This window comes from Pseudopodoces humilis, chromosome 17, assembly GCF_049639895.1.
Source record: "Pseudopodoces humilis isolate 2021_Gansu_Grassland_sample_001 chromosome 17, ASM4963989v1, whole genome shotgun sequence".
NCBI classification, from domain to species: Eukaryota; Metazoa; Chordata; class Aves; order Passeriformes; family Paridae; genus Pseudopodoces; species Pseudopodoces humilis.
Genome location: NC_142216.1, coordinates 414,973 through 438,775, shown reverse-complemented (window position 1 = coordinate 438,775; position 23,803 = coordinate 414,973). Strand labels below are relative to the sequence as shown.

General features: G+C 56.7%; 1 protein-coding gene across 2 annotated transcripts; it reads left to right on the top strand.

The window, feature by feature from the left end:
- The first annotated feature begins 1,128 nt into the window (after window positions 1-1,128).
- SH3RF2 (SH3 domain containing ring finger 2) lies at window positions 1,129-23,800 on the top strand. Of its 2 annotated transcripts, none has more exons than XM_088063795.1 (8): window positions 1,129-1,617; window positions 11,271-11,528; window positions 13,604-13,927; window positions 16,673-16,767; window positions 18,652-18,822; window positions 19,024-19,238; window positions 19,747-20,087; window positions 20,898-23,800. In XM_088063795.1, exons 1-8 carry the CDS (start codon window positions 1,246-1,248, stop codon window positions 21,180-21,182), a joined length of 2,061 nt encoding a protein of 686 aa, XP_087919921.1. In that variant the 5' UTR covers window positions 1,129-1,245; the 3' UTR covers window positions 21,183-23,800. The 2 variants fall into 2 exon arrangements, with proteins under 2 accessions (XP_087919921.1, XP_087919920.1); XM_088063794.1 differs by having other exon boundaries at window positions 19,021-19,238.
- The last annotated feature ends 3 nt before the right edge of the window (window positions 23,801-23,803 follow it).

Here is a 23,803-nt window from a genome sequence, read left to right as displayed (position 1 = left end):
CCCGTGTCCCCAGCCCCGCTGTCTCTGTCCCTGTGTCCCCGGCCCCGCTGTCTCTGTCCCTGTGTCCCCCAGCCCCACTGTCTCTGTCCCTGTGTCCCCAGCCCCGTGTCCCCGGCCCCGCTGTCTCTGTCCCTGTGTCCCCCAGCCCCACTGTCTCTGTCCCTGTGTCCCCAGCCCCCTGTCCCCAGCCCCACTGTCTCTGTCCCTGTGTCCCCGGCCCCGCTGTCTCTGTCCCTGTGTCCCCGGCCCCGCTGTCTCTGTCCCTGTGTCCCCCAGCCCCGCTGGCTCTGTCCCTGTGTCCCCCAGCCCCGGCAATGCGAGGTTGGAGCGGTCGCTGCCCGTCTGGAGCAGCGGGCGCAGGAAGCCGGCTCCGGAGCGGCTCTGGCACAATCGGCTCCCGCAGCCGGCCCTGGTGCCAGGCCCCGGTACCGGGGCTGTCCCGGCTCCTCGGCCCGTCGCGGCGGAGCTGGGGGGCCCCGCGGCCGCTGCAGGCCCGGGCTTGAGCCCCGCCGAGGGCCCGGCCGCAGCCGCGCAGCCCGAGCCCAACAGGTTGGGCGGCTCCGGGCCGTGGGAGGAAGAATCTCTTGGGGTTGATTCAGCGAGCCGAGGCAGCCAAACCGGGCGAGGATGGCGCTGCGGAGCCAGTAGTGCCATCCTACATCCAGAGCCCCGGCCAGCTGAAGGAGCGGGGAGCGAGCCGAGCCCGCACCGCCCGCGGGCTGCAGCCGGAGCCCAGCACCGACAGCTCGGGCTGATGTTCATCAGTGACTCCCATCTCCTGAGCCGCTGAATTCTTCCGTGCCGTGTCAGTCCTGCGGAGCGGGAGCGCTGCAGCCTGCCCTGCGCCCGGCGCCGGGACCCTGTGCCGGCTTAGAGTTAGGGTTAGGGTTAGGGTTGGGGTTAGGGCTAGGGCTAGGGTTGGGGTTAGGGCTAGGGTTAGGGTTAGGTTTAGAGCCGTCCCCTGGCTCCGGCTGACTCAGGGTGAGTCACTGCAAAGCTGCAGGCGCAGCGAGGGCGCTCGCACATTGGCTGCCGGCCGCAGCTCTGGATGTAGGAGGCTGCCTTCCACGCTCCAGCAGCGCAGCAGCTCTGCTCCCTGCTCCCTCCTCCTCGCCCTCCGTGCAGGATTGCTGCCTGAGCCCAGGCTCTGCCTCTCGCAGGCGCAGGAAGGCATCTCAGGCGGCTCCGCTGCATGCGGGCTGCGGATGGCCCTGGCTCCTCTCCTGAAGGGGCTCTGCGCTGAACATGGACGACTTGGCTCTCCTTGACCTGTTGGAGTGTCCCGTGTGCTTTGAAAAGCTCGACGCCACAGCAAAGGTGCTGCCGTGCCAGCACACGTTCTGCAAGCCGTGTCTGCAGAGGATCCTGAAATCCCAGAAGGAGCTCCGGTGCCCCGAGTGCAGGACCCTGGTCCTGGGCAGCATTGAGCAGCTGCCCTCCAACCTGCTCCTCATTCGCCTCCTGGATGGAGTCAGGTGTGGGCAAAACGTCACCAGGTTCGGCTCGATCCAGAGGTCAGGGGTCCTGTCCTCCCCCGCCTCCATCAGGAGGGTCCCCAGGGGGCTACAGCTGCATCAGCACCGGCTGGCAACGAACCCCAGGCTCCACATGGAAGGGGTAAGGAGGTTCTTGGTTCTTTCTTTTGCCCACGAGCATAGAAAGGTTCCCGCTGTGTGCCCAGAGCCAGGAACTTTCTCTGTTAGCAGCACTGCAGTGTTTGAAGTGAGACTGAGTGTTTCGTTTGCAAATTTGGCTGCTGTTTCGATGTGATATTTGACTGTTTCAAGTTCAGCACAGCAGAAATTGACTCCCAGGCTCTGGAGACAAAGCCCTTCTCCCTACAAAAACTTCCGACCGGCTCTTTTCTCACAGAGTTTTCAGATGCTTCCTGGCTCTTGAGGGCATTTCAGGTGCTTGGACTTTTGGGCAATGCACTGCTTTTGACTGATAGCAATTAAGTCAGTAATTGCAGAGCTGTAACTGTTAGTGGTGGAGAAGGTATTTCCGTAGCTGCACCTCAGTTTCCCTGCACTGTAAAAGAAGGGGGGTGCCCAATGCTGCTGCTGCTCTTACTTCCAAAGTTCTTGAGTTTCACTTGTTAAAAATATTCAATTTGACTCACTTACAGCTGTACCTAGGGATGATTTACTAGGCTAATTTTAAAATTCTAAGTTGTTCCCATCATTTTCTTTAACAATACAAAAGCTTTTCTCAAATAATGAGGAACTGATATTAGACCTGTTAAAAGAGCTTGGCTGAGATGGAATTCAGGGTAGAGACTTGTGGCTTCACCTTTCCCACATTATATTCCTGGATTTCCATTTGTCTCACCTGAACTGTTCTGCACAATGTCTGTAAAACCTTCCAGCAGCACTCAAGCTTGGCTGAAAGGGCTTTGGATGGCAGAGCCTGGCCAGAGCTGGGAGCTGTAGAGGCTGGTGCCATGCCATGTCCTGTGGCTGTGAGCTGGCACGTGTGTCCCAGGGAATCTCTGTGGTGCGGATGAGGGGTCTGGACGGGTCACACACCCGAGCCAGGCACCCCTGGGGAGCTGCTCTCTCTCTGTGTTCCCCCTGTGCAGGCCTGAGCCCGAGGCACCGTGTCCCTTTCCCGGGCGCGCTGCCTGGCACGGCACAGCCTGGGACAGGCTGGGGGCGGCGGGTGGCACTGCCCAGAGCAATCTCCTGCCCACAGCACCCCGGGGAACGGGGCCAGGGGCACACTGGCAGCTCCCTGGGCTGCCACTGGCTCCCGGCAGGGCCCCTGCTCTGACCGAGACCCTTGCTGGGAGCCACCAGCTCTGCCGGGGAGCTGCAGGAGCTTCTGGGGCCATTGGTGCAAGGGCCAGACCGACAGTGACAGGCTGCAGCCACCGCTGTCCCGGGCAGCATCCCAGCTGACAAGGAAAAGGTTGTAGTTTTTCCAACTGGACTCTCCTGGCCCTGGATAAAAGAGCACAAATACACTTGTCTGGTTTTCTTCTCTCTCATTCATTTTGTGTTTCTTTAACTGGTTCTCAGGACAGGTAGGAACTTGCTGCTGGTATATAATGGCAACATCCATCCATCTATAGCTCCCAAAAAGCTTTTAAGACCAGCTTAAGACCAAACTCTCGGGAATCAGCAGAGCCAGTGAGCACTGGGGAGGCAGTGGCTGTGGCTGACTCCCTGGCACTGGGACAGACCTCTGAGCTCCCGTGCTGCCTCTCTTGGATGGGATATAAAACACATTACAGTGAAATGCTCTTACACTTAATTAGGTACTTAATTATAAAACACTTTGGAATCCTCTGCTGCAAGGTGAAGAATGTAACCTATTAGTCACATTTTGGTTTTAGTGGTTTTAAACACCTGCATTCAGGACCAGACGTTACTTTGGGTACTCCAGTGGGATGGTCATGGATTTGGAGCCTCCCCTAAGCTGGCACTCAGTGATGGCAGCACGTCACCCAGCACAGCAGGGACACATTTGAAAGTGCCCGTGCAGTGCAAAGATGAGACAGTGACGAGGGTGATTTGTCAGCACCCTGCCACATGGATGCTGGAGTCCCAGGGTCACCTGAAGCAATCTGGGTAAGCAGAGACCTCCAGATGTTTGTGAACCTCAGAGCAGATTATTTTTGTCAGGAATTGCGGTGGGAGCAGCTGCCCTGTGGTGCTGCTCACCCCACCACAGCTCTCCCCTGGCTGCTCACAGCTGCAGTGCCCATGTGCTGCTGCAGCGGGAGGTCACGGCTCCCAAAACACAGACTGCTCCGATCTGCAAGGGCTGCTGATTACCCCAACACTATCCTTGTGCTACAGAGCAACTACAAGTGACGTGCCTCACACAGCTCTGCAGCCAGAGCCGCCACCCATCCCGGATAGGGGCCAGCATTCGGCTTTACCAAGGCTGTTCTATAAATAAACTTCCTTTACTCCCTGGAGCTGAGAACATCACAAGTTTGATCAAAGTTTCTCTCTCAGCAGAGATGTCTCCTTGCCAGCTCTTTGCTCTTCATGCTCACGAGCATCCATGAAGGCAAAAAACGAAATCAGTCCCCCATCACCCAGCAAGCCAAGAGCTCGTCTCTTTCAGAGCAGGAGGAGCAAGCAGGCCCCCACAGAGCTGCTGGATTAGCACAAATACAGCGCTGGGTTTGTGGTCAGGAATTTCCCAGAGCCAGTTGTTAAAAAACAGGGAATTTTCTAATTACAGCTCATCCCAAGCGATTTATTTGCTGGCATTTAAATCCCTTTTGAATCCACTTCCTACGAGCTAACGTGGCTGGGCACGTGCTGGGTTTGTGCACGTGGACCCGTCCGTACGTGAGCACGGCCTGGCTGTGTCCCCCAGCTCTGGGCCCCTGCACTGCCCCACAGCTGCTCCTGGCACCCCCCCAGGCCTTCAGATCCCCAACATCAATGCAGAGGGGACAGGACTTCGGATCTGCAGAATCTCCGCATAACAAACTGTCTGGAATTTAAGCATAAAAGGACTTGCTGGGAGGTGTATGCGTAAATAAGCCACGCTGAAGCCTTTGAACTCTTAGGAGCAGCCCCTGGCATGTGCCAGGTGTGGCTACAGCTTGTGCTGAAGCTCCTCCTCACCTGGCTGCAGCCCCAGCGTGAGCTGGTGAGCAAACAGGCCACGTGCGCTGAGGTGTGCACCAACCTCCCACTCCTCCTCAGGGGGATGGGATGACCCAGCTGCACCCTGCACACGGCAAAACTCCATCCAGGCCCCCGAACAGATGCTTGGGTGCTGAACTTTGTCACGCAACAAGCATGGGACAGTGAGCCAGAGGAAAAAAGCTCCGAGTATGACAGCTTGCCTCGGGAAAACACGGACCACGCAGATTTAACTGTGACTTGGGCTATTTTCTCTTCGCGTGAACTGAGCGCTCAACACCCCCTTCCAGCATTTCATGGGAGATAGACAGATAACACCTCTATTGGGATAAAAATACTCTGCACTCCAACGTCCCACCTTCACACGGACGTCTATAGATAGTGCTTGCGTCTTGGTGTTTTCTTCTCCTCCAGAACCATCTCCAACTCCTTTCTGCATTTGACAGACAGGACTTGGATTGCTGGAGCTTCTTGAAGTCTTGCTCAAAGCGAACTCCGTGTTTGCACCTGGCAGAGGCAAAAGAGTTTCCTGGCCCCCTCGCTGAGCCAACCCCCTTCCCCACCCTCCCCAAACCCCCAGCAGTTCCTGTGTAGTCACAGCAAGGACCTGAAAATGTGTGTGCCCTCCCCTCGGGCTGGCCAAGCGCTCTGGGGACGTCACACCCGCCGTGCTGCCAGCCTGGCCTCTGCCTGCCACAGCATCCTCGCACCCCACAGCTGCTGGGGCTGCTGGGGTCACCACAGAGCCCCTCAGCTGGACACAGAGATGCTTCATCTGGCTACAGAATTCTGTGTGCTCTTACGGCCTTTGTGGAGGAAGGATTTGTCCCAGGTCTCCTCCACTGCCGTGTCCTGTCAGGGCTCATCTCATTCGAGCAGAGCGAGGAGCTGCTCCCGCAGTGCTGGCCCCCTGTGCCAAGCGTCGGTGTGTTTTCTCCCTCTGCATGTAGTTCTAGCCCTTGTACCCACTACAGAGAGAGTGAGGGCAACACAGGCTGAGAGTGAGGACAGCAAACCCCCCAAAATCTGCGTGAACGGGAGCCAGCACAGGGCACTCCTGGGTGATGCCCCGGGCCTGGGTGGTGCCCAAAGACCTCCACAGCCAACAGCAGGAGCCAGTTTCCCTGGTTTTACAAAATCAGGTACCAAGCTGCAAACACATAAAAGTGTTTTAATTTGTTTCCAAGGCAATGAGTCAGGCTCAGATGGCGAGTCAGGAATAGCACAGCAGGGCTCCTCTGCGAGCTCACCTGCGCAGTGCCGTGGTCAGCCAGGAGCCCCTGAGTCGCCCTCCTCTCCCACTGTCCCTGCTGTTCGCTGTGTCCCTGTGTGCCTGCCGCTGGCGGCTGGCCTGAGTTTGTCGCCGTCCCTCCGGAGGGAAGGCTGGGAAGGAGGCACGCTGCCATGCGGCTCCGCAGCGTGCCAGGGCTGGAGGCAGCAGGTGGGACACGGGAGAGCTCTCCCTCCCTGCTGCCAGCACCAGCTCGGCTTGCAGGGTGTCCAGGCCCGCTGCCCACTGGCAGAGATGGCCACGTTGCCCGGGGCTGGCAGCGCTGGCTGAGGAGCCACATCAGAGCTCCCTTCCCCGGTGCAGGGGGATGGGGCACTGAAGCAGCAGGGACAGGGCGCAGGAGCAGCAGGAGGCAGCAGGATGCGGGTTTAACTCCCTGCACAATAAACAGCCTCTTCTGAGAACAGTGCTGCTGAAGCAGAGCGTCATGACTGGGCACGCCAAGGGCTGACGCAGTTTGTTTTCCGTGCAGCTTAAACCCATGCCACACCACTTAACCACCGCCCGGGACTGCTGACAGCAGCACAGACTCGTCTGACACAGAGCAGCGAGCCAAGAGGCGTGAGAGGGTTTCGTTCAGCCTGAGCTGGCTGGCGCCCGGTCCCCAGCATGCCCCTGCCACGTCCTCTCTTTCAGACCTGTCCCCGCTCTCCCCGTGCCCCCTGTGGCTCTGCCAGCACTCAGGAGCGAAGCCGCACTCTGCTCCAGCTCCAGCCCTGGGCATTCCTCCTGCTCAGCTGAGCGCACCCCGTGTTTCGCAGGCAAAGCGACCCAGCTGTGTGCTCCTGGGCAGCCGTGGGAGCAGCACCAGCACGAGGCCAGGCGTTCCTCTCAGGGCTGGCTGCCGGCGGTGGAGCCTCGGCGTCGCTCATCCTTCTGCATCAGAGAAGCTGCTCTGTGTTTTCTTTAGTCATTTCCTCCGTTTTCTGTGCCACCTTTGCATGCCAAAGCCAGGCCACGTGAGTGATCACACCAAGCGACGTGAGCCTTGGTGCCACGGGTGCTCCAGGGCTGCGAGTGAGCAGAGGGCATAGCTGCTCCCACTCCCTCTGCCATTGTCCCAGCAGCTTCAGCCATGCGGATGGAGCAGCACAAAAACGGCTAAATCCGTACGATTCGCATCTCCAGCATCTCCCCATGACGCCCCCAGTTGGCTCAGGAGCAGGTGGCCACCAGCATTAGCCACGGCCAGTGCTGGCCTCCCCTTTGGGCAGGCCCAGGAAGGACTGGGGCAGCTCCAGGGCTGACACGAGCAGGAGGGACTGCCTTCGTGCACACAGTCCACGTGTGCTTGGAAGACAGGAACAATCCTCCTCAGGGAAGAAATAATTCAGAAACCACCCAACTGTCTGAACCCTCAGAATGTAATTACGTGAAGAGATTGAAATGACAAGTTCACTTTTGAAGGTTTTGTTCCCTGTGACAAGGCTGAAGTTATCTCCTCTGCCGAAATGCAGAAAAAACAGAATTGTAATGGCAATTAATTTACATTCAAATAGCTCTTTTCATCCACCTGGATCCTGCAGAGCCCTGAACTGTGCTAGCTGAGCGCACAGCAGGCGATGGGGCTCATTCATGCCGCAGAGACGTGGGCAGCTGCGGCAGGGTGTTGGAGGCAGCTCTCGGTAATCAGAAGGGATGGAGATGTCATTGATCATCTCTATAAAACACTGACATGTGCACTTCCTTCGGTGGCAGCGTGTGGATAACGCTCAGTGTAAGTCACAGCTCAGCAGGAGCATGGCCTGGGCTGTGCCCTCAGATCCGTCCTGGAGTCAGCGGAGACTCGGGGTGAGCCGTTCACGCTGAGCCTCCTGTCTCCATTCACACTCTCCTGCCTCCTGTGGGGCAGCTCCCACGAGACCGGGACTGGGATCCGTCCCTTGGGATTGACTGCGGAGACGTTCAGCGGGTCCCCCTTGCTGCCGACCGTGAGGAGTTATAACCTGCTCATTGCAGATAATCACAGAGTGCGTTTCCCTGCTGGGGAAGAGATGCCCCAAACGGCTTCCTCACACACATATACATATTTTTAATCTTTGTTTTGTGCGGAGGGAGACTCAGAGGCATTGGATGTCTGCCCAGCACAACCGATGCCAAACGCCAAAAATAGTGAAAAAAAAAGTGAAATCTTTTCTCCCTTACTGGCCTCACTGGATCCACTGAGAATGGGGACAAGGAGCATCTTGACATGACAAGGGACATGGAGTGCATCTGCCATGGCCATCCCTGCTGGCAGAGTGGCCGAGGAGAGAAAAGCCTCTCCCGCAGAGGCGGTGCCGATGCAAAGGGGGTCTGCTCCACTCCTGGCACTACCCGCTGCCTTCTCTCCCTAGGGCTCCCCCACACTCTCTCCGGGCACCCCCATGGCAAGGGGCACCTGGGGCTCAGCCGCCCTGAGAGCCTGAAGTGACTCCTGGCTCTCACTCAGGCGTGACGGAAGAGAAAGCAGAGGGGAAAAATCAGGAAAAGCGAGGCGGCATCGAAAAATGTTCCAGGCACCCCCAAAAGTGGTTTCTTCGCTGTAGCTCCTCTCTCTCTGCTACTGGGCAGCAATACTCTGCACAGACTTTCAGCTGAGTTTTTCACAAGGCTGCTCCCAGGGTTTTCTCCCTGGGATGTTCGGACGGAGTCCAAGGCTGCACGAGGCACCAGCCAGCGTGCGCAGCTCTTGGCTGAGCGCCCGCTGCCGCTACCACCCTGCTAAAACGAAATGCTGCTTTGGATTAGCCAAAAGCAGCTGGACATACAAACACGGGAGATGAGTCCATGAAAACAAAGCAGGTCCTCCTCCCCCTGCCAGGAGCACGTTCTGGCCCAAGAAGGCTCCCCCTCTGCCCTCAGCCACCTCCAGGCACTCCTTGTCTTTATCACAGGTTAATTAGCACCCCAGTTTCTGCCTTTGCAATTAACCTACTTTACACAAAGCCAAACAGATCCCTTGCAGAGGATCCGGGACAGCCGGGAGTGGGCAGAAAGCAGCCCAGGCTGAGGCAGGGCTCAGAGCAGCTCAGAGCTGCAGCTGCAGCAGAGAGGGGATGGCCCGTGGCCAACCCCAGCTCCAGCACCGTGGCTGACACGGCCCGCTTCAGTCGTTCTTTCCTACACCCTACAAACACCTTAGGAAACAGGGACCTTGCATGTCTTTCTGAAATCTTCAGCTTGCAGCTTTATCTTGTGACTGGCCTGTACGGTAAAAACCACGTTAGTTGCTCCTTGTGGGTAGGTAAAGGCCTAGTTTATGTCCCAAATAAAGAACCGGGAAATCAACTGGACATTTTTCGCTCAGTATCTGACAAGCCAAACAAAATTTCTTTTAAAAAATTTAAAATACTTACAGATGTTGGAAAAAAGCTGAGTTGGGCAAGGGAGATTTGAAAGGGCAGAAAAGTGTGAGGAAAGGGTTAAAGAGGAGGGCAAGAGCTGAAGGCTGTGAGTGTGGTCAGAGGAAGAAATTCACCCAACCATCCATCCATGCATCCGAGCGGAGGGATGTGCTCAGCCAGACTTAGCACCACAAACGCGCCTAAACACGGGTATTTGTCCCAGTCTGCCCTGCTGTCTCATCCCTTTGCCCGCTGAAGTGAGAATATTCCAGACTCTCAGCACTCTGTTGCTTGCTCCCTGCTCCCAGTTAGCACCAGGTATGCATTTCATTTCAGAGTTTCTCTTCTTTTCAATACATTTCCACAACTCGTTGATGCTGCCTTTAACGCTTTGCTGTATCCTGTCGTTCCCTCACATCCCAGACGCTGCTGCTCCTCCTTCCCAAGCCCTTTGTGAAGGTCCCGTTTGCTTTCCGGCTGCTCCCGAGGCAATCCGAGGTCCGTGTCCCTCGTGCTGCTGTAGCAGCAGCCGGTGGCTCCGAGGGAGAGCTGCCGGCCGTGTTCTGCGTGCCCAGCCTGTTCTCCTCGCTGTCCAGCTGTGTTTGCAGGGAGCCTCCACAGCCCTGGCACGGATGTGATCCCTGCTCTTCCGACGGAGAGCAGCACTGGCCCAAGCCTCCCTTTCCTGCTGCTTTTCTCCCAGCGATGTGCTGTCGGTGTCACCGAGCCAAGCACACTGTTTACTGTGAGCACAAATTAAGAGAGAGCACGATTTAATTAGAACTAAACATTAAACTAATTGCTTCCCATTTCAAAGGCTTTGAAGTAAAAGCGGTACGTGAATTTTTTTCTCTTCTCGGTTCCTTTTCCCCACCAGGCATCGGGGTTTGGGGATGCTGGAAGATGCCCTCTTTCCAAAAACTGAACAATTTCCCATGGGAAATTCAATCTTTCCCACACTTCTGGAAACTAACGTTGAGATTCTCGTATCTACCTTCCTGACCTCTGAAAAGTGTCTGAGAGAGAGAGGGAGCTCTGCAGGAGTCCTGCCTGAGCCCTGGTCACAGACATGGGTGGATCTGGGGAAATGCTCAGAAAAAGGCAGGAAATCTGGAATGTGTCACTGCTACAGAAGCCTCCTGTGGGATGAGTGGGAGGGGGTGACTGTGGAGAAGCTGCAGGGCACGCTCCTCACCGTGCCTTGTCCCTGGGCGCCGGCGCCTCTGCTGAAAGCTGATCCAGGCTCTAGAGCTAGGGAAAATCCCGGCACCCCAACTTCCCAGCATGGAGCTCACGCAGCTGTGCCACCAGCTAAGAGGCCGGGAACGGAGCTCAGCATTTGGGCTGTCCCCTCAAAGGGCTGCTCTGTGCCCGGGAGCCCTCGCTCCGCACAGAGCCCTGGTGGCAGGCAGGGCTCAGCACAACAGCTGCTTCAGGGGAACTTGGCCATCTCACGTTGGTGAGTCAAGATCACAACATCCCTGCACCTCTCCTGGGTTTGGCACATCTCTTCTATGTCACGTTAAGCTGCAACAATGATAACATTAAGCCAGTTCTTCCCATAACCCAGGAAAAGGCTGAAATCAACCCACAGTCACGTGTTAAAGCAGGGACAGAGCCACGGGAGCGCAGAACCTGCACTCACCTCGCTCTGCTGCCTTCTCCTGGCGGGTGACGGCCACCAGGTCGATGGCTGTAGCCTCCAGTCCTTCTGAAATAGAAATACCTGGGTCATTAAAATAGACGTTGTGTTGGAGGAGCCCTTATAGCAGGCAGTAAGATCCCATGGGAAGACTGGTTTAAGGCCTTAACCGTTTCTTAATATTCTTAAACAAGTCCAGCCTGCTTTTCATCTTGATACAAACTTAGCATAAGTGTTTGGGAGCTTGTCCTCATTAGTAAAACCCATCAAGGAAGGATGTGGGTAGTTAATCCTAATAAATGCATGCTTAAGCCTTAGACCTCTGCATTTTTTTTTCCCCATTAATTACGAACGCTTTTGGGGAGCTCTGTGTAGGACGGGGCTGTTTCTTGTCCCCCCAGGTGCCACGAGCCAGGGCCCTGTACACCTACCGCGGGCACAACCCCGGGGAGCTGCGCTTCAACAAGGGGGACACCATCGTCCTGCTGCGGCAGCTGGATGAGAACTGGTACCTGGGCGAGCTCAACGGCATCAGCGGCGTTTTCCCAGCCAGCTCCGTGCAGGTCATCAAGCACCTGCCCCTGCCCCGCCCGCTCTACAGCCTGGACCTGCGGGGCCGGGCCACGGCGGACAGCAAGGACATCCTGACCTTCCAGAAGGTACCGCCCGCAGGGCTGTGCCCCGGCTCCTCGGGAGCTCGGTGCAGCTGCCTGGGGGTCCTGCAGCCCCTCGGCCCCCGCTGCCAGCAGCATCCCCAGGAGTGCAGGCAGGGTGATCAGCAGCATCCCCAGGAGTGCAGGCAGGGTGACCAGCAGCATCCCCAGGATCCCGGGCAGGGTGACCAGCAGCATCCCCAGGAGTGCAGGCAGGGTGACCAGCAGCATCCCCAGGAGCACAGGGTGACCAGCAGCATCCCCAGGATCCCGGGCAGGGTGACCAGCAGCATCCCCAGGAGCACAGGGTGACCAGCAGCATCCCCAGGAGCACAGGGTGATCAGCAGCATCCCCAGGAGTGCAGGCAGGGTGACCAGCAGCATCCCCAGGAGTGCAGGCAGGGTGATCAGCAGCATCCCCAGGAGTGCAGGCAGGGTGACCAGCAGCATCCCCAGGAGCACAGGGTGACCAGCAGCATCCCCAGGAGCACAGGGTGACCAGCAGCATCCCCAGGAGCACAGGGTGACCAGCAGCATCCCCAGGATCCCGGGCAGGGTGCCCAGCAGCATCCCCAGGATCCCAGCGCCAGCTCAGCGCGTCGCAGGCGGCGCTCCAGGGGCTGCGGCTCCAGAGACCTTCCAGCACCCGCTCCCCGGCAGGGCTCTGTCAGCACTGGTCTAGACGTTAATTGTGCTGGGCAGTTTAGCTTGAGATGCAGGGTGTAAATGGCACCGGCACCAGTTCCTAGAAATAAAATTAATACTTGTAATGCCCATAATTATGGCAAGCTCTGCTTTGTGGCTGTTTTATAGGAGGACAGAAGCAAAACATCTTATTTGAAGCTCTAATATATTTTTTTAAATGTCTTTTTCATTTAATGAAATAATTTTAGCTTCAGTAATGACTTCTTCAAGTCCGGCATTAAAAGACACAAGTTAGTTAAGGGATACACACAGCCACCAAAGAATTAGAAATTAATTCTAGAGAAGGCAAAGGTAGGGCTGCTTTGGGAGACACGAGGCTCTCCAGGCTCTGACACGCAGTTTGTGCCCCATTTTATCATGTCTCCTGGGATTTAGATAGGCAGAAAAATGTTTCCAGTTTACTCACACACATGACAGGATGGCCATGGCACATGTGTACCTACACACATACTGTGGGCTTTAAACCTTATTTTGGAGAGGGAAAAAGAGAAAACCATCCCTCTTGTGAAGTGACGACATCTGGGAGCCTCCTGTACCTCTCCTGCCATGTGTCCCTGTCCATCCCAGGCATCCAGCACATTGCTTCCCACGAGTGGGTGAGATTCTCCAAGTTTTGCAATTCATCAATGTCAACAGTAAATCATGATTAATTCCTCTGGCACCCATTGTGGTGAAAAACACTGTCACCACATGCCCTTTGCTACTAACATGCTGATCAGCAGTTTCCAAGAAGTACTGTGTGATCACTGCCCGTATGCAAACTCGGGGCCTCTCCCTCCTCAACCCCAATCCTCAACAAGTCAGGATTTTTTCAATGGAAGCAGCATCGGGCCATGAATGTTCCAGCTGACAGAGACAGAGCTGGTGGATCCAATCCTGCTGGGAATGCCAGCATGAGTGAGGGTCCCTCTGAGCCCGGGCCATACCCTCAGCTGCAGAGCTTGGCTGTCCTGCTGCCAGATGCACCCATGTGTGCCAGCACATGTGCCAGGGAAAGGGCAGTGAGTCTAAACATCCCTTCTGATTTAGAGTTATTGAGTACAGCTCTCCCAGCACCTCTGCCAGCCAGAGCTTTGGACAAGGAGCGTATCGGGGGGAGCGCTCATCCTCAGTAACCCCTTGTCTTAGCACAAGTCTTTCAAACAAAATTTAATTTTGCTGTCAGCTTTGAATTGGGAATTCTACACCCAGAATTCGTCACTGACAACAGATGAGAGAAATGACAGAGCCCCAAGATTTTAAAGATAGCCTGTAACGCCAGCTGACCCCTGCCTGCAGCTCTGCTGCCAAATGGGAAAGGGGAACAGAGCAGGGGAGGGCTGTGCCAGGTGTAACTTCTGAAAGCCCATCCCGTTGTCTCCTGTTGTCTCTTCCAGCCCAGCAGCCCTGCTCAGCAGCTCCTGCAGGCCAGCAAAAGCCACTGGTCCCCCCAGTCCAAGGGCGCGTCCCTGCAAACGGCGTCTCCCAAGGCCAAGGCCACGGACTCGGCGGCTTTCCCCAAGGTGCCTGACTCCAGACGGAAAAGTCTGCGGCAGTTCTCCATCACCACGGCCCTCAACACCCTGAACCGCATGGTGCACTCGCCCACCGACCGCCCGGCGCTGGAGATCAGCTCCCCCGTGCTCATCAGCTCCAGCAACCCCAGCGTGGCCACCCAGAGCAGCGAGAAAGCCGAGCCCCCCTACGGGACCCCTCTCCAGGTAAGGCAGCGCCCAAACCTGGCGTGGTCCTGAGGGGCACTGAGCCTGGGGCCAAACCTGGCATGGTCCTGAGGGGCACACTGAGCCTGGGGCCAAACCTGGCATGGTCCTGAGGGGCACACTGAGCCTGGGGCTGAGGTACAGGGCCGGGGCTGTGTGAGAGCAGGGCCGGGGCTGTGCCAGGGCTGTGCTGGGGCAGTGCCAGGGCTGTGCCAGGGCTGTGCCGGGGCTGTCCCAGGGCTGTGCCGGGGCAGTGCCGGGGCTGTGCCAGGGCTGTGCCGGGGCTGTGCCAGGGCTGTGCCGGGGCAGTGCCGGGGCTGTGCCAGGGCTGTGCCGGGGCAGTGCCAGGGCTGTGCCAGGGCTGTGTCAGGGCTGTGTCAGGGCTGTGCCAGGGCTGTGCCGGGGCAGTGCCGGGGGCAGTGCCAGGGCTGTGCTGGGGCAGTGCCAGAGCTGTGTCAGGGCAGTGCCGGGGCTGTGTAGGGCCCCCAGCGCACGACCTCCCTGCCCGGCGCTCCCAACACCAGGCCGGACGCATCTCGGCCCATAAAAGGGAGCAGCTCTGGTTCCTCCTCCTCCTCCTCTTCCTCCTCCTCCTCCCCCGGCTGCCAGGCCGGGCCCAGCCGGAGCCAGAAGCAGTTTGCAGGGCTGCGGTGGCCGTGTCTGTGCATGTGCCTCTTGTGCAAGTGGCTGCGGGGTGAGCAGCGGGCACCCCCGCCCTCCTCCCCGCCGCTGGGATCCCTTCCCGGCCACAGCGAGCTGATCCCTGCCTGGCAGTGGAGAGCTGGCAGAGCCCGCAGCTGCCCCCAGCACTCCCCTTTTCCTGGGGACAGAGCCAGCGCAGGGCCCGGGAGCTCCCAGGGGATGAAGAGAGCTTCCCTCCCCTCGGGGCACGGCGGGCACAGGGACCGCACTGCTGGCACGCTGCAGAGGGGGATGGAGCGACAGAGGGATTTCGGGAGAGGGAGGGTGTTAAACACTTTGTACTTACAAGGGCTTGCAAGGTACTCGCGGGAGATCAGCAAAAGTGAAAGCTGAAATCACTTATACGTGACTCGAAAATACTTCTTTCGGTCTTTTTTCCCCTCTGCATGTTGCAAATGCAAAGGCAGCTTTGAGGATGCTCTAAATGATGGGCTGCTCCCAGACACAGAGGAACACAGAGATGAAAAACATGGAGCTTTCCACCCAGAAGGGGACATTTCAGCACAGTTGCATCAGGAAAACCAGCGAGAGGCTGTCATTTTGTTCCAATGCAGAAAAAAAGAAACTCCAAATTAATAAAACAGAATTATAATTTCCAGTCAACTCTATGAGCATCTGGTCCAGTTCTGCCTGGACTAGAAAACAAGGAATGCAGAGAAGGTTTGAAGCTTCTGCCTGAAGACCTGCCACTCCAGGTCTGAGACAGAAGCTGGAATTGCTGGGGTGTTTTAATTAATTTAATTTACTGGAGAGCACCGGAGCGGGTGAGTCACTTTTCTGTTTTCCGAGGTCCTTGCCAAGCCAGTGCTCCAGCACCGCATTACAGACATGACCACTAGAAATTAGATTTGAAATGAACATGAGATTAAAGCCCCAGCTTGCATCATTAAAGATCCTGTGGTTGTTGCTGGAGAGCACAGCTGCCAGCCACATGCAAGCACAGCGGTTCCGCTGCCCCGAGCTTCCCGGGACGCTGCTGCCACCGCCCTGGGAGCCCTGTCCACAGCAGGGCAGTGTGTTCATCCTCAGCAGGGCAGTGTGTTCATCCTCAGCAGGGCAGTGTGTTCATCCTCAGCAGGGCAGTGTGTTCATCCTCAGCAGGGCAGTGTGTTCATCCTCAGCAGGGCAGTGTGTTCATCCTCAGCAGGGCAGTGTGTTCATCCTCAGCAGGGCACAGAGATCACCCTCAGCAGGGCACAGAGATCACCCTCAGCAGGGCAGTGTGTTCATCCTCAGCAGGGCAGTGTGTTCATCCTCAGCAGGGCACAGAGATCACCCTCAGCAGGGCACAGAGCTCAGCAAAGGCAGAAGCCAGAGGGACAAGTCAGAGTGTGCCCAGCTGGCACAGACCCACACCTTTGGTAGCTGGGACCTGCAGAGCCCAGCAAGCACAAGGGACACAAAACCAAACTCGGAAAAGGAACAGAAGCACCCGCAGGCAGGTCCTGGGCTGGGAGTCGTGGCTGGGTGCTCAGCAGACACTGGGCACAGGACACCCAACAGCCTGAGAGCCCCCTCAGCAGGGGGACACCAGCCCAGCTGAGAGATGAGGAGGGACAGGGAGGGGGACAGCCCAGCACACTGCTCGTGACCACACTGGCACAGCAGGGACAAGGAGTCACCCTCCAGTCCTGCTGGGCAATGAGTCTGGCACAGCACAAGGCACGGCCAGCTCAGCAGCAGAAACGGGGCTGCAGCTCCTCCCTGGAGCACCAGACCCCAGCAGGAGCACAGGGGGGACAGCAGGGTACACTCTGCAGCTACAAAACAACAGCGGGGAAAGGACCAGGTGGGGATCTGTCACAGGGACTCGATGATCCTGGAGGTCTTTTCCAGCCTAAATGATTCCATGATTCTGAGTCTTCCTCTTGCTGCCTGGTCTTTTTTTAAGTCAATAGCTCCAGACACTTCTATTTCCTGAAATGTTTGGTGGTTTTTTGAAGGGTGGGTGAAGCCAGTCAAACGTTAGCTGCTCCTCCAGGGGCTGAATGCAGCTGATAACCAGGTAAATTCTTTGTTTTCTTTGCTTCCTTTCTCCCGTAGGTCAGCACCTCTTACTACCCCTCACCAGGACCACTGGGGCCCCCGGCAGCCATCGTCACCCTGCCCCACCTGCAGCAGCACGGGCCAGCTTACCTGTACGTAAGGAACCTGAAATGCTTTGGGGGACAGGCTGTGATTTCCTGTAGCCTCAGCATGAGCTTGCTCCTGCCAGGCAGGAGGTGCAGACAGACCAGAGCACAGCTTGGATCCAAATGCAGATCCGTGTAGGAATGTACCTGGCTGGTCTAAGCAGGGGGTGGCAGAGGCCTGGTATCCCAGCTGAGTGCATCTTTCTGCCTCACTGCAGAATCTATGGAGAAATTATATTTGTCAACAATACATTTTAATTTTTTTTTAAGTGTAAAGAAACTAGTTACTCCTTTAGTGCCTCCAGTTATTTCTGACAACTTTCACAGAGTTAAAATTTGCAGATAACACCCTATGACGATTACATCAGGGTAAGATTCACCACCCTGGAACTTTAGTAAAGTGTCTAAAATAACAACAGCATCGCAACACACTGTTTACACAGCACTCAGCACCCCTGGTACAGAGGCAGGCTGTGAGAATGCTGGTGCCCAGGAGTAGCACCCACAGCTGAGCCCTGTGTTGGGACCCACACACACACCATCATCAATCAGCCGAGACTCCAGCACGCACTTAATCCAAAGGACAAAAGAATACCCAAGACCTTAAAATAATTTGCAGAAGGATGGTGTGAGAGCATCCCACCGGCTGCGTGGTTTGCACAGAGGCAGTGCCAGCCCAGCACCTGCACTGCCTCCCCTTGAGGTGGCTCCTGAACAGCCACGAGCTGTTCCTAACCCCGAGAACGCCCGGAACCCAGCTGGGCTGGGGCAGACCCCGAGGGAGCAGCCCCTCACACAGCCTGGCCCAGCAGGGCAAACCTTCAGATTCTTGTCATGAACAACAGGGAGAGAGAAACCCTTCAAAGAGTTCTGGAGTAGCCCCTGACCATCCAGACACCCCTTGTGTTGTTTCTGTTTTGTAAGTAACACCTGATAATTGCAGCGTTGGGCTGTAACTCATTGATTCTTGGGGTAGATTACATCCCCCTTGAAAAAACAACAGTGCAATTAAATGTGTTACACTCGAGACAAATTCGAGTTCTTTAAAGAACAGATAGGGGAAAGTTTTGAGAAATACACCATTTTCTTTGCTGCTGTTTTGCTGTGAGCTTACACGTGGGTCATTGCAAAGAACAAAGCTTCAGCCCTTGGTCCCAATCCCAGAATCACAAAAGAGAGGTCTAGGGGGGATTTCAGACTAATTTCTAGTCTGATTTCCTCGCTGCCCTGGAGTGGACCCATGCACCTCCTCCTGCCTCCTGCTCTGTCTGCTTCATTCTCCACGGCCTCCAGTGGCAGTGACCCCAGTCCTGGTGCTGCAGTCGAGGAGGAGGAGGAGGGAGGCAGGAAGGAAGGAAGGAAGGACAAGGGTGGTGCTTTTCCCTGGGCCTCCAACACCTCCTGGTGATGCTGCAGGCAAGTAGATCCAAGGCCTCTGGTTTCAAAGGCAGAATTGCCTGATGCTATCTTAAACACCGTAACTGTGCTCTTTCAAGAGCTTTGCCTTAGGACAGGTACTTGTCCTGATCGTGCTTCTGATGGAGCACTCGCTGTGTGATGTGCAGAGCAGCAGCTGGGAGTCCCCAGCATTTGTCACCCTGGGCTGGAACCTGTAGGACAGAAACCGTCCTCCCGAGCTGCTTTGTTCTCCATTCCTGCTGTCTTTTCTTTTATTCGTATCCCTTTTGGCCTGAGGTGACAGGCTGTTTCCTCCCTGCAGGTTCTCTCCACAAACGGCAGCACCCAAACCTCGATGCAGCCCTGGCAGAAGAGGCTCCGGGCAGGCAGCAGCTGCTCCGGCAGAGGCGGCAGCATCCCCCAGCCCAGCTGGGATGCTCCAGGCAGCCTGCACGGGGCAGCTCTGCCTCCCCTCACAGCCTCTCTCCGCAGGTGCGTGGCTCTCCACTCCTACACCGCTCAGGCACCGGACGAGCTGGAGCTGCAGAAGGGAGAAGGGGTCCGTGTCTTCGGCAAGGACCAGGACGGGTGGCTGCGGGGCATGTCCCTGGTCACGGGCAGAGTCGGCCTCTTCCCCAGCAACTACGTCACCCCCCTCTTCAGGTCTGGGATGTCTTAGGTGAAACAAAAACGTGCCGAGGGAAGGGGGTAGCACGGAGAACCTGGGCTCTTCTGGTTCCCGTAGAGAACCCGTGGCAAGGCATCCCCTCGGTACTGACAGGGGACCCCCAGCACTGACCAGGGCCGGGGGTCCCTCGCCAGGCGGGATGGCGCCCGGCAGCTCTGGCTCTTCTTTTCCAGCAGGAAATCTAGTCTCTCCGACTCGAAGATGCCTTCCCTGTACACCTCATGGACGCTGTCCACCTCCTCGCTGTCCTCGCAAGGGAGCGTGTCCGAGAAGGGCCCGAGGCAGAGCAGAGCCCTGCGGCCGCTGCTGCTGCCCGTGCCCGTCCCTGCCCCCGGCAGGACCGCGGGGGCACCGGCCCCGCTGCGGCGCGGCCGCGGCAGCAGCAGGAAGAGTGAGTGCTCGGGGGGCTCTGGGGGGGAGCACAGCGACACATTCTCCCAGCCACAGCGGCTACTGGGTCCCACAGCCCTGCTTGGCCCCGACCCTGGCTGCTCTGGGAATTCCGGGGGGGTTTGACTCAGCGTGGAAAAATTCCTTTCGATGCTTTGCGCAGAGCTCGGTGTTTATACTTTTTCCAAGGAGGCTGCAAGGTTTACCTTCATCCCATACACGCTGTTTTGTAATTCACTTCCAAGAGTATCTGGGGAAGGGGTGGTGCGTTCCCAGCCCTGGCAGCAGAGCCGCTCCTGGAGGCAGCAGTGCCCTGGCAGGGAGCGCTGTCCGTGGTTTTACACCTGCGGTCGGTGCCGGCGCACAGCGGTGGGCGCGGGGCGATCCTTGGGAGCTACAGCCCCACCGCATCCCGTGAGCAGGGCTGTCGGTGCGGGGCTGTAACCTTTGCTCACTCTGCACGTTTTGGATTCCTGACTAAATTCCTTCCCACGGCCCTTGCTCCCCAGACGGATCCCTGCAGAGGCCGGGACAGGCAGGGACCCCCGTGCAGATCAGCGGCTCCCTCCGGCGTCCCACGGCTGCGGGCCGGCCTCTGCACTTCCAGCTTTACCCGCACAGCATCGCTCCCGGAGCTGCCGTGGACGAGGCAACGAGGCCAAACTTCTACGAGGCTTCACCGGCGCTGCTGGTCAGGGGAGGGGAGAGCCGAACCCCCTCCGTGTGCAGCTCGGTGATCCTGGATGCCAAAGACCCCCCGGTGAAGAGCGAGGCGGCTCCAAAGCCGCCCGCCTCAGCCCCGCCGTCCATCCTGGTGAAACCAGAAACCTCCCGCAACAGCGCCGAAAAGGTACAGCCAGAACCCCCCAGAGCACCCCCTTGGAACCAGCAGTGACAGCCAAAACTAACCAGGGCCAAATCCCCCGAGGGCTTTCTCCATCCTCACCAGCTTTTCTTCCAATAGAAGTCACTGGGATTGACACATGCATTCGGAAGCGGGGGATTTGTGCTGCTGGCGCAGCTGTTCACATTAAGCCCTGAAGAAAGGCAGGACGCTGCAGGGGCTCTGTCCCTGTCACCAAGTTCAGTCACAAGCAAATCTCGAGACTTTTCCGAGGTCATAAATTGGGCAAGAATCCATGAGCTGGGGAGCAAATGCCACAGAACTAGTGTCAGGCAGAGCTTTGCAGAACTCCCCCATCCCCCTGATGTTGCCTGGGCTAAGCCAATTGGAATGGGAATTTCCCCTCCGGCAGCCAGAGAGAAATCTCATAAAGGTAAAATCATTCTGAAAATTGCCCTAGTGACAGCTCTCCCTTCCCTCAGTACCCAAAGGTGTGCCCAAATGGCTCCACACGCCCCCCAAAGCCCCGACAATCTCAGAGCTCCCGGGCAGCTCAGCATCAGCTGAGAGAGCCCCCGGCTCTGCGAGGCCAGGAGCTCCCGGGGCTCTGCTGCCTCCCGCTCTCAGACCAGCTCTCCTCGGTCCCCAGTAGCTGCCAGCACTGCTCTGCTGGTCCCTGGGGGCTCTCTTCATCAGCCTGGGCTCCTCTGCAGGCGCCCTGTACGGCGCAGGGAGCCAGCCGGTTCTGCAGGGAGCAGAGGGGAGGGCGGCCGGGGTCTGCCGGTCCCGCCTGACTCTGGCCCCTTCTCCCTGCAGCAAGTGAAGACGGTGAGGTTCCAGAACCACAGCCCGCCGCCGCCCAAGCGGCACAGCCTGCAGCCGTCGCCGAGGCTGGTCCGCAGCAGGACAGAGCCCGGGCCCGAGGGGCTCCTGCCCGAGCCCCGCCTGGGCCCCGAGCTGCTGCTGCTGTACTCGCCGCGCCTGGGCTCCAGCCCCCTGCACCCGCGCCGGGCGCTGCACCCCAAGGCGCTGTCCCTGGACCTCTCGGGGCAGCTGACCTTCCCCATCAAGAAGAGCTACAGCAGCATCTCTGCAAACTGAGCCTTCCTCCCCGCTCCTGCTCCTCTCCCTCGGCTCAGGGACCCCGCATCCTCCCGCCGCTGCTCCCGGGGGCTTTGCAGGGAGCCGTGGGAACCGCCCGGGGACCCCGCTGCCCCAGGGCTGCTGCAGCACGGGGAGATGTGGCCGGGGTCTCCACGGAACCCCCGTTGCCCAGGCTCTGCCTGCGGAGGAACGCGCGGCTGTCAGAAGGAGTTCTGCTTGTTTTGATCTCCTCAGGGCTGCGGGAAAGCCCACAGAGGTCAAACGCTGGCTCATTACCTGCCTGTCTCAGGACAAAGAAACCATTAATCAGAATCAGCTCCTGGTTCACGCTGCCTTTGAGGGGAGGGGGTCACTCAGATTTTTTGTTAGGGTGGTTGCTCGCTTGCTTTCCTTGTTGGTTTTAGCCCAGGAATTTTAACACGGAAGTCTAAAAGGTGATTTGGAGGGTAAAGAGCCAATGGAAAGGGCTTTGCCATCACTGCAGTCACCCAGGCTCTGCAGTGAAGGCACTGAATCTCCCTTCTCCTCGTTGCTTGTTTTCCTCTGATCACCTGTCAGCTACCTCCTGCCCATGAGCTCCTTCCAGCCCCTTCCCACCACCCACCCACCCACCCGGATGTGGCTGTTGTAAATACCTTAAGTGGGATTCACGGGTTTCAGATGCATGAAACATTGTCTGTGTAACAGAAAGCAGAATTCAGAGTTCACCATGCCCCAGACCCTGCTCTGCCCCAGCAGCGCCAGCTCTGGCTTCCAGCTTGCCCCAGTCCAAGGCAAGTTCTCCTGTGACCCCCAGGGAAGCCAGCAGAGCTGTGCTGGCTCACAGCTGTGCCTGCTCTCCATCAAACCTCTGCACAACGGAATTTAGTTTTCATTTTTAGTTTTCATTGCTGGTTTATCCATCAGCTGTTCCCAGCCCAGCTGCAGGCACGGGCCGGCCACTCTCCTGACAAGAGGAGCTGTGCTCCCTCCGAAACTGCCCAGAAACCCCATCCTTGGTTTTACCTGCACACTAACCCAGGGAAGGAACTCCACTGGTCAGGGGAGACTCTCCCTGGCACAGCCTCAGAGAAGGACATTTTCTCCTAAATCTACACAAAGGGAATGGATAAAACCATTCACTACGCCACAGCCCCTGGATCTTCCCTCTTGCAGACTTTGTTTGTGGAGCAGGAAAGCTGGCTCTGCCTGTGGGGATTTTCAGTGGCACAGCAACCTCCAAGGCACAGATCTGTTCTCAGTCTGTGCTGTCACTATTCCAGCTCCTGCAGAAACACCCTGACAAGCTGAAAGCGTGCTCTGTGCCCGGGTATAAAAAGTGGCAGCTGCTGCAAAAATGAGGGTGAGTCCAGATCAGCAATGCCACCTCAGAGACAGCTGAATGCCTCGGGGCAGATGTGCTGGTTCTGTGCTGAGGACCCCAGCCATCCTTTTAAAACTGACCCAGAAAGCAGCCGGCTCTGTCGCTGAGACACGTCCACGTACCCCAGCACACCTGGAAATGAGCAGAGCTGCGCTCAGTCCATCAGCCTCTCTCTCCCTCTGGGAGCTAAGAATGCAAACACTGGCTCCAAAACGTTTTAGTTGGAAACGCCAGAGCAGCCTGGGACTGTGTAAAATCACACATTTATCGTTCTTAGGAGGTTTATTCATTGCCCGACAGTCATTGCAGTTAATTCCTGAAACGCTGTGTTTGAAATGTAATCACAGCTCAGGACTTTCCAGGCTTTTTGTCATAAACGTCAGTATCGGTCCCATTTAAAAAGTAACATTTCCAAATATTCATGAAATCAGTGTTTAGAACCCCAAACCGTCCATGAAGCGACAAGGACTTGCCAGCAAAGCCTGTGGGAGCTCCACAGGTTGGTCCCTTCGTTTGTGTTCCCAGTGGGAAGCAGGGATGGATCTGAGGCTGCCTGGGGACCAGCACACAAGTGACACCCCCAGGGTCAGGCTGAGGAGGACTGTAAAGGTAATGAAGGGGGAAGAAGATGTATTTACATCAAAGTTACAGCCAAAATAGACCTTAAAGGCAGAAGGGGTCAACAGAAGTTCTCCGACTCTTTACATGACCAAGCAGGGAGTTCCACTGCCCACTTTCTGCACCCAGCCCAGGGGAATGCTCCAATGAAATGTTACAGCCAGGTCACAATCAGTGAGAAATCGTTAAGTTACTATTTTTACATATATATCTCAGAAACAGTAGGATGTGTAACCTTTGCTTAGTTGGTGATGGGTAGGAGGAATAAATCAAATATGTTTAGTTTGTTGTTCAGAGACACTTGTACAAATTCAGGGATGCTGAATATTTTTTTCCATGAAGTGAAGTTCATTTTTTTAAAAGGTTTTTTTCAATTCAAGGTACTATTTGGGAGAAAAGTCAATAAACAAGAAGAGATTAGTTTCCTGTTTTGTATTAATCCTCAAGCTATTTATTTTGTATTTCTGTAAAAAAAGAGCAATTGTTTAAAGACATTTTAAGTTTTCAGAAGTTTATTCATCTAAGTTTATAGCACTAATGCTTAGCTCTGTAGCCTGTAGATAATTAAGTTAATTGGGGCTGAATGGATTACAGCCCCTCATGCACTGGAAGCACTGGGGGGCACTGGGGAAACACG

Coding starts and splice junctions, on each gene's coding strand:
- SH3RF2 (XM_088063794.1), top strand. CDS start 1,246: ATGGACGACTTGGCTCTCCTTGACCTGTTGGAGTGTCCCGTGTGCTTT. Junction 11,529..13,603: donor ACATCCTGACCTTCCAGAAG/GTACCGCCCGCA, acceptor TGTCTCTTCCAG/CCCAGCAGCCCTGCTCAGCA. Junction 19,239..19,746: donor CCGCGGCAGCAGCAGGAAGA/GTGAGTGCTCGG, acceptor CTTGCTCCCCAG/ACGGATCCCTGCAGAGGCCG.